This window comes from Scleropages formosus, chromosome 9, assembly GCF_900964775.1.
Source record: "Scleropages formosus chromosome 9, fSclFor1.1, whole genome shotgun sequence".
Lineage (NCBI taxonomy): Eukaryota > Metazoa > Chordata > Actinopteri > Osteoglossiformes > Osteoglossidae > Scleropages > Scleropages formosus.
Genome location: NC_041814.1, coordinates 17344713 through 17361877, shown reverse-complemented (window position 1 = coordinate 17361877; position 17165 = coordinate 17344713). Strand labels below are relative to the sequence as shown.

Here is a 17165-nt window from a genome sequence, read left to right as displayed (position 1 = left end):
AAACGTGCACGTAGACGTCTCTTTCGATGATTTAACGAGGGATCGTCTAGTTATCAGTCTGCTACCTGTCACTGGAGAAAAGTCTTTAAACATGTCTGCATCGCCGCACACAATTTGGATATTAACCTAGCTTGTGCCCTGAACAGAAAAACAAACCTATTGTAAAAATACTTTCTTGCTGATGCTCATTTTTACTGGAAGCGCTCAGAAGGCAAAATAAGTGTGAAAAGATACATGAAACTGGTAAATGACTATACAGAGAATCAACTGATGCACTTTTTTCTCCAAGTAACTTTACTGTATCATCAAATATTACACCAGCTGCCTTATTACATTACTGCTCTTCAGTGGTTTGTTTATATTATTTTTTCAAAGGAACTTTGGTGAAAAGCTACATAAAAGATTCTGTAGTAATGCCAGTTTCTGAATGTGACTGAACATACTCTCGGTTCTTTTATGGTATTTCTACCCTTTATTTACCATCTTTGCACATTGTTCTGTCCAAATCTCAGGACTGGGGGTGGTGTTAAGAAGTTGCCAATATTGTGTTTAGTAGTGTTTAAAATTGAGAGAACTGAGAGATGTCTACTGTTTTGGAAAAACGAATGAAAACAAGAGTTTTAATGAAACTTGTTCCCTAACAAGTAACACAATGTTGAATTTTTTTTAGGAAATCTGTTCAATTCAGCATATTTGAAGCAACATGCAGAAAAGTGTTCCCTCTGTTTTAGGCTATTGTAAAAGTATTTTTTGAGAAACACTTCAATGCCCACTGTGAGTAGACTTAATACAGCTGTTGTGCAGGCACAGCACAATCTAAAAATATCACTTAGTAACCAGCTGGCACAAAAAGCACAGACGTGGGGCTTTCGCATTATTCTGCAGGGATGTGACAACCCTCATTCACAGGGACTTCTTTTAATTTAAAGTGTTAAACTAGCCAGACTCCTGCAAGCTGTATGTTTCTCAGATCTCCTTCTGTTACTAGCCTTCCTGCCCGGAAGCAAATGTCCTGTAGTGTGTAAAGAAAGCGATCGGCTTGGTGGGGTTGTACATTCTGCTTTGTAGCCAGGCTGATTTGTGGGTATTGCTAACACCCTGATGTAGAAATGTGAATGTACACATTCTGGTGACTAGCAAGCAGAAAAAAAGTACAATTTAAGGTCTCCTGTTGTTGGCAAAATCATTTCTGATTAAGGCTGACAACTGAATGCAGTTCTGCACCTCTGAAGGCCACACCTATACACAAATTACTGATTATGGCAAGACTTGAAGATTTATTTTACATATATGTAACAATGGAGGTAGTACAGACCGGAGTTTTTTTTTTTTTTTTCCTCAAAAAATAAATGTTTCTTTCATCCATTCATACCAGGACCATGGCAATCCGGAGTCCCGCCCAGGAAGGCTGTGCCATAAGGCTGGCTACACTGTGAACAGGTCACCAGTCCATCACAGGCACTTATATATGAACGCATTCACACTGACAGTCATGCACTACAGGAAATTCAGAACCACTGATTCACCTGGAGAGCACACCTCTAGAATGTGGGAGAAAAGAGCAGTACTAGGAAGAAATCCATGTGAACGTGCAATCTCTTGACGGACACAACAGAGGTTGAATTCAAGCATGCAACTCCGGAGCTTTGAGACCACAGGGCTTCTCGAGGATCCACTGTGCTCCATAAAATTATTATGCATAAAATGCTGTATTAAATTTCTTCTTCTTTGCAGGGTCTTTCACGTTGACTTGGCCATAAGGACACTGTTAACAGAACAAAGGAATTAACAGGATCAACATTTTGTTTAGGGAAAAACATATCAATTTAAACATACGCCCATATGTTTTGACAATACAATGGGCGTCACTTAGAACCGAAGGTGATGTTGTCCATCAGCATAATTTTTCTAATGAGAATAATCAATATTTACTCTATGTCAGAAGTAAGAAATATCCATAGCACAGAAAATCATCAATTAGGGTAATGAAGCTTACAATAGAGAGCAACACTGCAAGACTCAACACTTGCCGGCATATTCTTACATGTCTGCAGCCGCTTCCACAGCACTTTCCCCTCTGAAGGTGAGCAAACTCCGTGAACACCTTGTATCCTGTTACAGGGTCTGTGTACATCTCTGCCTTAGCCTAGAAATACAGAAACAATGCCAAAGCACATATATGACACAGCCCTGAACACAGAGATGTAATATGTCTCATATCACAACAGTATAAAACTCTAGCCACAGTCGTCAGATTTTAAAGGCTAATCCAAAAACTGAAAATCTGCAGTCCTCACTGTGAACTTGAAAGATGTGTCCACTGGCAGCCAAACTGCGTTTAGATTGCACTCAACTCCATAAAGTCCACAGATTAAATCTGACAGTTAGACTGTTTTACATAAAAATGACTTATTTAAATGTCGTATATTTATGTTGTCATTTGGATCCTAAAATTAAAGTGTCAAAAATTCATGACCTAGCAGCAGGGGGGGTTATAGATGTTTCAGAGGCTTGTGCCCTCAGTTTTTCAATAGCAGCAGTTAGCCAGCCTTTCATGTTTGCACTTTCCACCATGTCTCATTGGCAGTTTTGTCGCTATATTAGACAGCCCAGTGGTTAAGACTGGTTAAATTTACAGCGATGATGATGATGGTTACTGTCATATATACAATGCCACTTAATAACACTCTAAATCAATGAAGCTCAAACAGTAGAAGTTTTCTCAAGCTATGAGCGTGATCATGTTTGTCCAATTTTACATACATAACAGTTTAACCTTACCCACGATACGGTGGTTAGTCGGACAGGACAGCCCAATAACACAAATAATGCTTTTTTATGATAACTTTATGTTGGTTTGGAAGTTGGCATTCGCTATCATTGCCTTTCAGCTGCGAAAAAACTGCCGAAAGTCTTATTTTTTGCAAACTAAAATCAAAGCGCTGACAGCTTTTAATATGTAAGGTTTCAAAACACTAACATCAATGTGCATTCAGTGCTTTTTACCTCCATTTTTTGACAGAATAGCTCTGACAGACAACTAAACGATGACTTCAGAAGCTTAAGTAAGTTTCTTACAGTTTTTATAAGGCCCCCTATAATATAATTGTTACAGGTGCGGTCCACACAATACACTCGTGTGCAGCACATGGTCACGTTTCATTTTAACAAAGTTATTGTAACAGGTCTTTATTAAAAGGAGGACCACTTGTTTCGTCTTTGGAGAAGACACTACACAAGAAGAGCCTCGGGCTCTTTGGTGGCACCACTTGTCATTTTAGATGGCGTCTCCGCTTTCCATAGTAAAGCCGGCACTGTCTGTGTACTGTACATTTCTCACTTCTGGTGCACTCCGCTGAAGAAGTTGTTTTAAAACGTAAACACTCCTACAGCATAAAATGTTACTTTGAATAATCTAAACATACTGAAATGTGTCCTTGTGCTGTGTCTAAAAAGTTGTTCTTAACAACAGAGGAATTTGTGAAAGAAAAGGTACCCAAAATAATTTTGACTTTTTAAAAGCCATGAATTTCTCAATTGGTTCATATCCTTAGAGGGGCCCAGTAGTTGTACCCTTGAGGAAGGTATTTAACTGGAATACATTCTGTCTTCCAGTAAAATCTAAAGCTATGCAAAGATGTTAAACGGTAAGTATCTTAGATAAACGTACTGTCTAAGCAAAATAATAAATAGACAAAGAAACAGTAATAACTGGTTCACGTATTTTTCCTTCTCAGCCATTCAGTTGTAGGTTTGATGGTGTACTTAGGGTCACTGTCCTGTTACATGACCTATCTTTGGCCAAACTTTGGTTGTGGGACAGGTGTCCTCACATTTGTCTCTAGAATACTTCGGTATAAAAAGGAGGTGGTCAATTCAATTATTACAAGGTTCCCAGATCCTATGACTGCAAAACAAGCCCAAATCATCACCTCTCCACCGCTGTGCTTTAGAGTTGGTATGGGGTGTTTGTGGTGATATTTGCGTTTGTTCTTGTCAAACATGGTGTTTGTGCAAAACAACCAAACATCTCCATTTGGTGTCGTCTGTCCAAAGGACATAGTTCCAGCAATCTTGTGGTTTGTGCAGATGGAACTTTCCAAACCCAAGCTCTGCTTCTATGTTCTTTTTTTGGAGAGAATGGGCTTTCTCCTGGCTAAGCTTTCATGAAAGCCATACTTTTCAGTCTTTTTCTCATTGTACTGCCATGAACTTTAAATACTTAACTGAAGCATGTAGATCCCTAGATGCTGCTCCTGAGTTTATTGTGATTTTTTCCAAGGCATTACAGCTTGATCTTGGGGTGAATTTGCTGGATTCCCATTCCTGGGAAAAATTAGCAACTGTTTTGAATGTTTTCCATTGTAAAAAATCATTCTCATTGTAGAATGACAAACTTCAAAATGGTTTGGAAATGGTTCCAGAACCCTTTGCAGACTGGTGAGCAGCAATAATTGTTTCTCTGAGTTTATTGCTAATGTCTTTTACTTCCATTGGTTGAACACTACAGACTACCACACAGTCAAAAGGTCTGCTTTTATAGAGGTGGTCGCACTTGCTCATTATCAACTAATCATGTGCATTTGATTAGCTGCCCCTAGCTGCTAATTACCTTCGTAATTCCTATGGAAGCAGTGAGGGTGTACGTAATATTTCCCACATGGTTTCTGCATTGTGTCTTACGTTTTGTTGAATAAATAATGACACAGTGAAATCTGTTATGTGCCGTCTCTCATCTAATAATGATTGTTATTTATGCCCTGATTTGTAAAACCATTGAACTGAAAGAGTGTATTTCCTTTTTCGTGTCACTGTATATCATATGTACATACAAACACACAAAGTAAGCAAAGGAGTAGACAGCTGTTTCATCCTTATTGGGGCTCATCAGAACTGCGCATGCCTGGATTTGAACCGTGGACCAACAGATTGGCTTGGATTAATATTCCAATGCTCTTACCGTTATTCTACCACGGCACAACAACTGGGTCTGTAGGAGGGTGTTTTTACGTTCATAAACTCATGTTCGCCCCCTTATTTATTATGAGACCGATATCGATTGGCCATTTGTGGTTGGCTTGCAATCGAGCAAGCGTCTACCACTCCCCTAATTGGGGTTAAGAGATGTTTTGAATGAAATTTTACCAAGTCACAAACAGCAAAGCAGTAGACAGCTGTTTCGCCCTTATTGGGGCTCATCAGCACTGCGCATGCCTGGATTTGAACCGTTGACCAACAGATTGGCTTGGATTAATATTCCAATACTCTTACCCTTATCCTACCACGGCACGGCAGGGGTAGGTGCTTGCTCGATTGCAAGCCAACCACAAATGGCCGATCGATATCGGCCTCATAATAAATAAGGGGGCGAACATGAGTTTACGAACACAAAGTAAGCACACATAAGTTACAAAACAGATGTTACCAAGTGACATCAGTAGAAAAAACAAGTGAATGAATAGGCAAGCATATTTATATGTGAAACAATTTCATAGTAGAGGGCAAACCCTGACTGGTCGGGTTGGGTCTACTCTCGTACATATAGAAATTGTACTTTCAGGAGCAATTTTCGGAATAACTACTTTTTAATTTTACTCATTTATAATGCTTTAACTTCTTCTTGACTTTTTAAATCCAGTTACTTCCACTGTAAAATTGGGCAACACCTCTGCACTGTAAGCTGACTTTTTCTATGGTTTTTATTGGCCTTTTTTTTTCTTGAGCAGTTGGTGAAGTTTTTTTCCCGCCTTCACCGGCAACACAGTTCATTCACCTTCAAGAGAAGTGATAATAAATAAGCAGTGACCCAGCACTGGACAGACAGTTATAGTGAAACAAGTTATAGGGAAAAAAAAAGTAAAAACAATAACAAAACAAGAAAAAAAAATTAATTAATCAATCGATACAATTTTTAAAAACCATTATTGTGAAAGTTTAACATTGCAACAGTGACTTGAATTGGTACTTTTAAGTAGAAAAGCAAGTTTTAATTTGCGCATGCAATTATACATATAGATAATTTGTTTGGGGAAAGCCAATTTTAATTTAAGCACAAATTTACTAGCTATATAAAGAGAGTACCAGGCGGCCCGGGTCCTCGACGCCCGGGGTACCAGGTGGCCGGCTTCCTTCCTCGTCGTATTACATCAATTTTTATACTGATTATGTTGTGTATTGTTTATCGTTTTTCCATTATTTTATTGAATTTATTACTTGACGCGCATTTCCCCAACCTAGTTTTCATTGTGTTTCAGTGATAAATTAATGGATTACTCGGGTGCCCCACGAACTGTTACTGGGTAAATCGTGGTACCGTAAAGCTGACCGCCCGACACACACAGGCAGGTCGGGGACTGAGCGCTCGGCCAAAAATGGCGCCGCACGGGCGCGCGTCAGAGCGCGCGGCCGCGGGACTCTCACCTCACACGCCTCGCGGTGGAGCCTCGCGATGTCCCTGTCCTCCTCGGTCAGCCGCACGTCCATCCGCGCGCTCGTGTCCGTCTTCAGACAAGCCGGAGGGGAAGCTGCGTCGCGCGTGTGAACTTCAGCCATGGAGCGTGTTGCGTGTCTCGCGCGACAGTGGCGGGAAGCCGCGCCGAGCGCCGGCGGGACGGAGCCTGTTCTGCCGAGGGACAGACACACCACGGACACCGAGCGGCTGGACGGCGACATATGTGTTCTGGCTGTATGGAAAACTAACGACAATAAATAGTTACAAAATTGAGAAACAGCTCGTGAATGTGACGTCGTATATAGCGTGTTACGCTACTGCAGGTTTAGTTACTAACAGGAGTACGAGCTACACGTCGCCGGCGATCGAATCTCACTCGCATTCACTCATCATCATGACCGGCAACGCTTCCACTTTCACGACAACTCGGTTCCCTTGACTAGTCTTTCCCCAGCTGTCCGTTTTGCGCACTCGTTTCATTTGTCCCGCGTGCGTCGCCGTGGCGTGGTGGCGCGCGCAGCCAGGTCCTCCTCCCCGGCATCTACACGCATTTACCCACGAAGTTCTGTCGCCCTCGTGTTTTTAAAGGAACACAGCGCAGCAACCGCCCCGGGATCCTTTCGCAGCCAGCGAAACACACCGCCACCTTGCTTAGCAGGATTTTACACGATCGTGTAACCAGACTTAGGTGGGGAAGTGGAAGAATACAGATTAATTTGTTTGTTATTTGTAAAGGGATTTTACATTGTTACATACTGTATCTATCTAATACTATTTACCACACGTTGGACCTCAGTGATCAAGGGTTAGAATGAACTAAACACAATACTGGTTCAAATGTAATGGAACAACTGTTAAGTGAAGGAAAAAAGTTAAATATTATAATTATAACATTTAGGCATGGATTGATTTATAACTCATAGGCTTAACAAGGGGAGCGTGACCTCAAATGACCAAGCAAGATGTCCCTCCCTGTCACTAATCACTTGTCTAGCGCAGGGTCATAGTGGTAAGGAGCCTATTTTTGAATCTTACACCCTGGACAGCATGCCAGTTCATCACACAATACACTTGTTTACACACTTATCGCTAATTGAGATTTACCAGTTCACCCGAAACATGTCTTTGGACTGTGGGAGAAAACCAGAGCGCCCAAAGGAAACGTCAACTGGAGGAGAACATGTAAACAACACACAAACAGCCAGATTCAAACCCTTGTTCAAACCAACAGCCCCAGAGCTCTGAGGCACTAGCGCTACCTGCTGTGCCACCCCAGCCTGATCTGTCAAACCACTACGTTCATAGCTCCCCTGAGTATGACTGCTAATATATTTTGGCTATTACAGCACTGTTACTACATGTGAATTTTACAATGGCGAAAGAAGTATTCTTCCTACATTTACATTTACATTTATTCATTTCGCAGACACTTTTGTCCAAAGCGACGTACATCTCAGCAAAAGTACAATTTATGCATTACATTAAATGAATTAAATAAATAAATAAACAAATAATTCCATATTTAAAACTAATTACCCTGATAAATCGCAAAATTAACTTGGAGGTCAATCATTTCTTATAAAGAAAGTAAATGGATTTATTTTCTGTATCATCTAATAAGTAGAATAATAATAGAAGGGTATTTTAGAAATTTGATGATGTATCACTTCTTATGGAACTTTAGGGTATGTATAGATGACCTGATTCCTTTCAAGTTTGTCAGCATCTGGTACTAGTTTGTTTTTATCCTCTTTTACTTTTGTGCCACAGTTTTATGCTGTGCACTCTGTATTCTGTACCTTTCTGACTGATACTATATGAGAACTTCCTTGGATATTAGCCTCAGATTAACCCTAATGGGCTATCAGATTGTGTTTGTTTCCGCTCTGGATATATGTGTTAAATGAGAAAATAAAACATTGCTCATTTGTTTGCTTTAAAACTGGATTTGTTCAATTAGAAGAGTAGTTTGAAAGTTTGTGTGAAAAAAGTGTGTTTGTACAAATAAGTACGGACGTAAAACTGACATGTTTGTGAATTTATAGTAAAACTAAGAATAACATATTTGTAATATAATAACTTAATATGCAAATGTTGGGATAGTGAGTTTCAGGAAAATTGCATCAATGCCAAGAGAATTAAATTTTCCTTTTTGTGTGGATAACTTGCTACGGCATGTCCTAGTTTACGGCCTTTTAATTACTTTATCTATTGTCTGCTTATAGAAAACTGGCTCCAATCCAGTTTGGCTCTCTTGAGAAGAGAATAATCAGAGCATTGCAGAAAATAAACAGGAAAAATCACACGCTGGATTAGGTGTTTCTAGTTTGAAGGTGTAACTATTGTGTAGTAAATTATTCCCTATTAATATTTTTTCATTTTACTTGATCTAAGGGTGAATTCTCAATGTACTGCTTTCCTTTAGAGCACATCTATTTTGGACAGTTACAAATATTTAAATCCCATGCATTCAAGATAGCTTTTATTGCTTAATAGGTAATAATTTTTCAAGAGAATTTGTTGTTCAAAGAGGGAGTGCACTCACATCAACAAAAGTATCATTATTTGTAACAGGGATGATGATGTTGGGTAATTATATTTTTGTTCTGTCCATTATCACAACACTTTATACAGAGTTAGAACTGTACCATTTTTCATTAATATAACTACACATTACACATGCTTACATATTGCCCAGTCATCTTATCACACAGTCCATGAGAGAGAATTGAAAAAAAAATATTCAGAATAACTGCACATGAGGCATATGAAATAATGAAGTGATTTATAACAGTTTATATGTTAATCTACAGTATGTATACAATTCTGTAACGGTACCAACTGAAAAAATGAAGCCATTATCAAGCAATTCAATACATTCTCATTCTCTAAGCTCTCTTTGTCTGGATATTGAAATGGATCAGAACTTGTCTCCATAAATTATACTTTTGCTGAGATTTACGTCGCTTTGGACAAAAGCATCTGCTAAATGAATAAATGTAAATGTAAATGAAAGTACTCTGCTCGTACAGTATACTGCATTGGTAGAAACACTACTGTTTTCCTTCCCAGCTGTTGGAATGTAGAAATCTTGGAAAAGTCATGGCAGCCACGATGTTTTCACTATTGCTCCACATGTGAAGAACCACATAAGCATCAGATGCAAGGAGTACTGTAGGAAAGTATGAACACTGTCCTCTGTTGGCTCCACAGCTGAGCCTTATTTTTAACGGCACTTCCCCTTGAGAGAAAAGGCCACCCTTCCATTTCTTCATATAGTTCATGCTTTTCTGCAAAGCTTCTTACAAGGATTTACCTATGTGTATAGTTCAGTAATTTTTACTGGAGCTATTTAGAGCAACCGGGCAGCTGGTGGCATCGTGGTTGGAGCGGCTGCCTTCGGCTCCGAAGGTTGCCAGTTCAGTCTCCGGCTGTAGTGCCCTTGAGCAAGGTACTTGCCCCTACAAGATCTCCAGTACCCTTGCCCAGCTGTGCGCCCGGGTAACTAGTTGTGGCCCTGCGATGGACTGGTGTCCCATCCAGGATGTGCCACCCCACTTCTTTAGCCTTGCTCCCAATGTATCTGGGATAGGCTCTGGCTTGCCGCGAGCCTTCTCAGGGCAAGCAGTTACTGAAATTGGTCGGTATTTAGAGCAAGCACTTTGCTCAAGGGCAGTACAACAGTAAGTGGGAGTTGAACTTTCAACTCCAAAAGCAGCAGTTTTAACAGCCGTACCACCTTAAACATAGATTTGAAGAAAATGTAAAAATTGTTGCCATTAATCTTAAATTATTTACCATAAATTGCTGTGATTTTTATTGAACTGATGCCTTTGCCCGAAGGGGGTGCGGTAGCGCAGTGGGTTGGACCGGGTCCTCCTCTCCAGTGGGTCTGGGGTTCGAGTCCCGCTTGGGGTGCCTTGCGACGGACTGGCATCCCGTCCTGGGTGTGTCCCCTCCCCCTCCGGCCTTACGCCCTGTGTTGCCGGGTAGGCTCCGGTTCCCCGTGATCCCGTATGGGACAAGCGGTTCAGAAAATGTGTGTGTGTGTGTGTGTGTGTGTGTGTGTGCGTGCGCCTTTGCCCAAGGTGACAGCCAATATTAGGTAATCAAGTATTTTGCAAAATTTTTCCTGCATCAGTTCAGGACCTAGAGTCATACAGCAGGAAAATCAAAAGCAAATTCCAATGCCAGTTGAAGAATGAGATGAGATGATGTTTGCCAAGAGGTTTTCCTAGTTTTTTACATGTAAATACTGTAGTTTGCTGACATTATATAGACTAATGAATGCAAATGTTAGTAGAACTGTTCTGCTCTGGCATGGTGGCACAGCGAGTAGTGGGGGTTCGATCCCTGCTCAGTCTGTGTGGAGTCTGCATGTTCTCCCCCTGTCTGCATGGGTTTCCTCCGGGTGCTCCGGTTTCCTCCCACAGTCCAAAGACGTGCTGCTTAGGTTCCCCCATAGTGTGTGAGACACAGAGAGAGTGTGTTCCACTGATGTATGGATGAGTGACCCAGTGTAAGTAGTGTATCTAGCAGTGTAAGTCACCTTGGTGAATAAGGTGTGTGGGCTGATAACACTACATTGTATCCATTGGAAGTCAGTTTGGACAAAAGTGTCTGCCAAATAAATAAAGGTAATTCCATGCTACACATGACACTGCACAGCTCTGTCTGCCATACTGTGTGGTCAATCAGGGCAATAAACACAGGATGAAAGAACAAAATGTTGGGAACGTGTGAAAATAGTGTCGTGGAGCGTGCGGTCCAAGTCAGTCCAGGAACGTGATGTCATAATTAGCGCTCAACATGAGTCAGCGCTGCCCACGTGCACTTGGGCCGTCGACCCCGCTCCCCGGTGTGATCAGTCTACCGGAGTGTGACGTATGAGCGCAGGAATGACTGCATAAGTAGGCGGCGTTAAAAAACAGCACTATGGCCGCTTCTTCAGTTATATCTCGAAAAAAACGCTAAAATCCTGCTCCGTGTTAATTGATTTCGAGGCTTTACTGCAGATTAATTATTAATATAACTGTGAGGCAATGAGCGCAAACGTCACAGACGGGAAAGACCCCCATCCAGCAAAAAGAAAAAAAGAAAAAATTGCAGCGCGCGCGTGTCCGCGGCGGCGCTCGAGCGAGCGTGCCACCGCTCGTGTGACGTCAGCAGCTGTGTCGTTTCACTTCCTGGTTTTCAGAGAAATCCGTGGAACCGAAAAAAAAAAAACAACGAGCCAGATAATCGCAAGAGAGGGGGGCGAATATCCAAATAAGAAGGATGTGGCGCTCGAATAGAGGAAGTTAACCGTCACTGACGTGAGGGAGAAAAGCGCAGAGAGGGCGGCTGCTGCTGCTGCTGGCGGAGCGCGAGCCGAGCGCGAGCGGAGCGGAGCGGAGGAGCCGGCGGTGGTGTGTGAAGAGCTGCCGAGATGTGGAGGAGATGCGGCTCTGAATGAACCACCATGGACTGCAGAGTCAAGTGAGTTATGGCCGCGCGCGGTGTGTGTCTGAGGCCGGGCAATGCCAATGTACGACCACCTGCTCGTGGACATGATGGACGGATCGAGAGCTGGCACACATCGTGATATCCCTCGTCACACACACACGATGATGGGCCGCAATTCTGCCTTCACAGAGAGAGTGCCTCCACAGACACACATCATACTCTGTACACACACAACACACACTGGGCCCCAAAGCCTTCACGCACACTGACTGACTGCACTCACTACCTCAGACCCCCCCCCACACACACACACACACACACACACACAGGCTTTCTGGTATTGTGACACTCGGACTTCACAATGGATCTGCTCTGATGTTTTGTCCTTCCTGGCTGCTAAAATGGGCCCCCCCATATATTAGTTAGTGTAGAACACGGTAACGCTTACTCTGTGCACCTCAGTGCAGCAGGGTGACACAGTAAAGACACGTCTCTCCCTTTCCTCCCCGTCTCTTTGCTGACAGCGAGAACCCGGAGAGCACCTTTGACCTGGTCCTGCAGGTGGCGTGTCCTGCGTCCGAGAACGAAGGTACGGCCGCTGTCGTTTGCTCCAAACCTACGGCGTGTCGACCCTTCCGGGCCGGGCGGATGTGCGGTTTAAAAATTGTGTGTCCGACTTCGGCCTTTCCGGTAACGTCCATGCTGTACGTACGTTGTCGCAGGTGGATGGTTCAAATCCCTTTTTAATCCCAACGGAAAGTGCATGAGGCTGCAGCAGCTTACGCTGAGAAAAGAAGTGGTAGAAGGCACCGGAATAACACTGGCGTAAATATTAGTGGAACTGCACACACACAAGCGCACGCACACGTTGACCGAAACCGCTTGTCCCACCTGGGGTCGCGGCAAGCCGGACCCTAACCCAGCAACACAGGGCGCAAGGCTGGAGGGGGAGGAGGTGCACCCAGGATGGGATGCCAGTCCATCACAAGGCACCCCAAGTGGGGCTTGAATCCCAGACCCACCTGAGACCAGGTACAGGTCAAACCCACTGTACTGGTATTAATGTAGTTGACATTTTTGTCCCAGGTGATTTAAAATCAGTTATTTGGAAATTTGTCAGTTCAGGGTAAGTACCTTGATCGTGGGGGGTTGTAGAGCAGGAGTAGGATTCGAACCAGGAACCTGTAGACAACCAGATGACAGCCCTAAGCATGATGCTTCTTGCTTCCCTTGTATTCTGCACACTGTAGTAAAAAAATCGTTTAAAGCCTGAAAGAGGGCATTAAAAAACACAAATTAGCTCTCCCCCCAACTGTCTTATGGCAAGCAAACAGTTCTTTGTGGCTGATATTTAGCTTTTTTTTTTTCTTTTTTTTTTCTTTTTTTATTTAGAATTGTTGTTGAGACATGGTTAAATAGCAGAAGTCGTGTCGGTAACGAAATTGAAAACGGGCAAGTTGTGATTTTGCATCGTTAGGAAGTGTTTTTGCATCTGTAAATGGTGGTATATTCGGGGAAAAATGAATATCTGAGTTCCAGTTTCCTGTACTTTTGGAATTCTTAAGAAATTTTGGTGAAGAATACAGTTGATTATAGTTTTGTATATGACGTTGACTGGTTATTAACCTTCGACGTGGCTTTGAGCAGCAAAATCATGTGGTCATTGCTAGCACATGTTGCCTTCAGCAGCAGTAATTATTGATGTGATTTGGGTCATAATTTTTTGTAAAAGTAACACTTAACTAGAGTCACTTAAGTATTGTTAACTAGTGACCTCACCTAGTTTGCAGCGGTAAGTCAGGTGCTGAACTGGTTCTTCCAGGACCTGGGCAGCCTGCATGTGATATGACATAGATGTGTGGTCTTCAGTACATTTGGCAGTTCTTAAGGTGGGCGGGTGAGTGAATCGAGGTTTTTTTTTGGTGACACTCTCGCCACTACCGTTAAAAAAAAAAAAGGCGGCAAATCATAGAGGAAAGTAACTGAAAGGTGGATTCCCCCCCCCCCTCTTCTTCAATGTTGCTATTGTTCTACACTTATCCTTTTCTAGTGTTAAGTAGAGCGTTTTAACTACTCATAAAATGAGCTTTCTTCAGGCTGGGATTCAAACGTTCACAGCTGTTGAAATTAAGTCTGAAAATAAGATTTTACACGTTCGTTTTCTATTTGGTTTTCCTTGGTTACGGAATTTTCTTCGTAAGATTACAGTTTAATGTTTATGTGGTATGGTTGAGAATATTAAAAATGAAATTTCTCAGCTTCAGCTCAGTGTGTTTGTGGCCCACTTCCCTTTAAGCAGAACAGAGTTGCTCTCATTTCCTGACCTTTCAGGAGTAATAAGAATCCTAATGCTAATATAAAATACTTGCTTCATGCTATGCAATAAGTAGTACTCTCTGCATCATTGTTTCTTCCTGAGATCTTCGGCATATTCAGTGCAACATTTTGAATAATGGAGGTGCATTTTCATTTATTCATTCAGCAGATGCTTTTCTCCAAAGTGATGTACTACAAAAGTGCATTTCACACTTTGGAAGCAGCTGTGTGTTTGCTCTTTGCTTTTATTTATAGGTCTTAATGTGCATTACATTTTAGAGAATGGTATTTGGATGCACTTTTTTTTCTCATGCATTTCGTTTTTTGCCCAAGATGTGAAAGACCAAGTGTTGCAGATGTCGATTTGTTTTAGGCTCATGCATGCAAAGACTTTAGGTGTTTTGGACAGCTGACATGGTGCAGGTGGGTGTGTACTGTCACTGGCACTGAGACAAAAGAAGGGCTTGCCTCAAGGCTTTTTCTTCTCTTCAGCAGGAAGTCCTTCAGTATAATCCAGTATCAATTTAGTCATTGCAGTGCATGTATCAAAATGGGTCATTAGTCATTGCAAATATGTGTATTGGGCCTTGGTGCATTTAAAAATTTAATTAATTTTTTGGTTCCTGTTGCTTTTCTTCTTTAAACACTTGATAATCTAAAATCTGGGAGACCTTAGGCTGGAAATGCACAGATTTTATGTTTAGATTTGTTCGCTCATTCATCTAACCTTTGGAAAACCAATCCGCTGTCAGTTTCTGTGCAAAGAGTTCCAGAACATGTTTGGACTTGATGTTCATATACAGGTTTGGGCTTGAGGTTTTTGCAAGTGTGGTCTTGATGCTTCTGTTGTCTTCCTGATTAAATCGAGGATAGAATGGCTTGATGTGACCTTTGTGAACACAATAGTTTACTGTAAGTAAAGTGTGATATTGGCCCTCCTTTTAAAAGTTTATTACAGATGCATTTGGGAAATACCTGTTTGAACACTGAACAACTTTAACCTCTTCTTGCTGCCACTTACTTTATGTATGACGAACCGCAGAAAAATGTTGTGTACAAGATGTGTGTTTTCAGTGTGCTGCTCTTGGCCAAGGAAGAAAAGCTCCTTCAGCAAATGCAATTGTTATCCCAGAATACATTCATTTTATTTAAAAGGCATAAGAGGCTCTTTCTTTCAGAGAACATCTGCTCTTACAGGATGTCATGAATATGTTGGAACCGCTACAGTGTGTGCCAGCCCCCCGCCCCTGAAAACACATTGTCACTATTTATGGATGCAATATTCATAAAGCTCTCTGAATGTGTAGGTATCAGCACTGAAAAGGAATGCAGAGTATTATAATGAGTAACATTTCTGTAGTGTGTACTGCTCTCGACTTTACTCCGTCATATGGGGAAGGTTATATGAGTTCCTCATTCTGAGCCAAAGGCTTTTCACTCTCTTCTTGCATGCTGACAAGACTTCTTCCTGTTTATCCCCGTCTCATTACTGCATCAACATCTTGCTTAACCAACTGAGAGCAGGGTACATTTATGATGCCGAAGGAGTATGATCTCAGTGTGACCAAACTCACTAACGTTTTCATTTAAAACATTTCAGGTGGAAATCAGAGCCGCAATACAAACCGATGTGTGTTTCATTAATTTTTATTGGAAAACATGGCACAGGCCTGCGAAGTTTTGTCTCTGGTTAAAGGTACAAGCTGCGTGAACTCAAAGGCTTGGCTCTGGTTTACCGCTGTGAGGGTGTCTCCCATGGATGTACATACATTATAGTAAGGTTACAGAAAAATCTGTTACATGATTCTACTTAAATGGGCCTTTGTTCCTACATGCCGGAGTCTGACGCAGCCCGTGAGCTTTAGCAGCTTGTGTGAGCAGAGTTTCCCATGTTTTGCTCCAATAATTACCATTACGCTCAATCATGTACAATCGACAGTAACACGTTTCTTGTCCGTTGCTTTGTTGTCAGGGACAGACGGTTGTAAACCTGTTTTATTGCTAATTAAAATTTGCTGTCATTTAGCTTATTGCAAATTTATCGTAAAATAGACTGCCATTTAATTATTAATGTAGAGTATTAATTCATGAGATGATGAGATAATGCAGGCTGCCCATGGTTTCATGTGAATGATGATACTGAGTTAATGATTTGGTACGATGTCGTATTTTTAAAAAATGCAGAACTTCACCTAGAACTTAAGCCTTGCACCCTGTGTTGCCGGGTTAGGCTCCGGTTCACCGCGACCCTGCTCGGGACAAGCGGTTGTAGGCATTGTGTGTGTGTGTGTGTGGTGTGTGTGTGTGTGTGTGTGTGTGAGAACTTCACCTATGGGGAAATTCAGATTACTTCAGTGTAATTTTATATCCACTCTTTGTCTTTTAAATTAATTTGGCCATAAAGTCATTTCCTCATTTTGTTGAAAACAGCTGTACAATAAAATACTTCCTATTCTCGATGCAGATTTTCATGTAAGTTTCAGATAACTATCCATATTCTTAATTCTCAGCTCTCAATAGACCTTATTTGTTCAGATAATTTTTCTGTAGTGCTCGGGTAGTTTCGACGAAGCTGAAGCCGTCTTGTGAAAATGTGTGCTTTCTATTTAATTTTCAAAAGCTCCTACTATATTTTTGGTGCCACAGTTGAGCTGCGTGTGCCAACTAGATCAGGTCGCTTATGAAAGCTGCTGATGACTATGGTAGCGAGTTTGCCGTGACTTATTTTGTGTGTCGAGTGTTGTACTGATCCTGATCTGTGTGTCTTTGCAAGCCATCCGTCAGTTGACACGAGTGACAGGAAATACCAAAATAGTTCCAGATGACAGATTACTATAGAGGTAGCAAGACTTGGTATGTTAATAGTCACTGGTCATTTTCACAGCCAAACACTTTGATGTCCCAGTATGGGGAAATGTAGACACTGTTCTTGGCTTTAGTTGTGTGATGCTTT

General features: G+C 41.8%; 1 protein-coding gene across 3 annotated transcripts; it reads right to left on the bottom strand.

Annotated features, from left to right (window-relative positions):
* Nucleotides 1–1318: 1318 nt before the first annotated feature.
* On the bottom strand, nucleotides 1319–6995 carry LOC114911309 (uncharacterized protein C1orf53-like). Of its 3 annotated transcripts, none has more exons than XM_029255025.1 (4): nucleotides 6838–6995; nucleotides 6421–6695; nucleotides 2045–2146; nucleotides 1319–1765 (listed from the first exon to the last, which is right to left on the bottom strand). In XM_029255025.1, exons 1-4 carry the CDS (start codon nucleotides 6929–6931, stop codon nucleotides 1694–1696), a joined length of 543 nt encoding a protein of 180 aa, XP_029110858.1. In that variant the 5' UTR covers nucleotides 6932–6995; the 3' UTR covers nucleotides 1319–1693. The 3 variants fall into 3 exon arrangements, with proteins under 3 accessions (XP_029110858.1, XP_029110859.1, XP_029110860.1); XM_029255026.1 differs by having other exon boundaries at nucleotides 6789–6916; XM_029255027.1 differs by having other exon boundaries at nucleotides 6828–6916.
* Between the last annotated feature and the right edge of the window lie 10170 nt (nucleotides 6996–17165).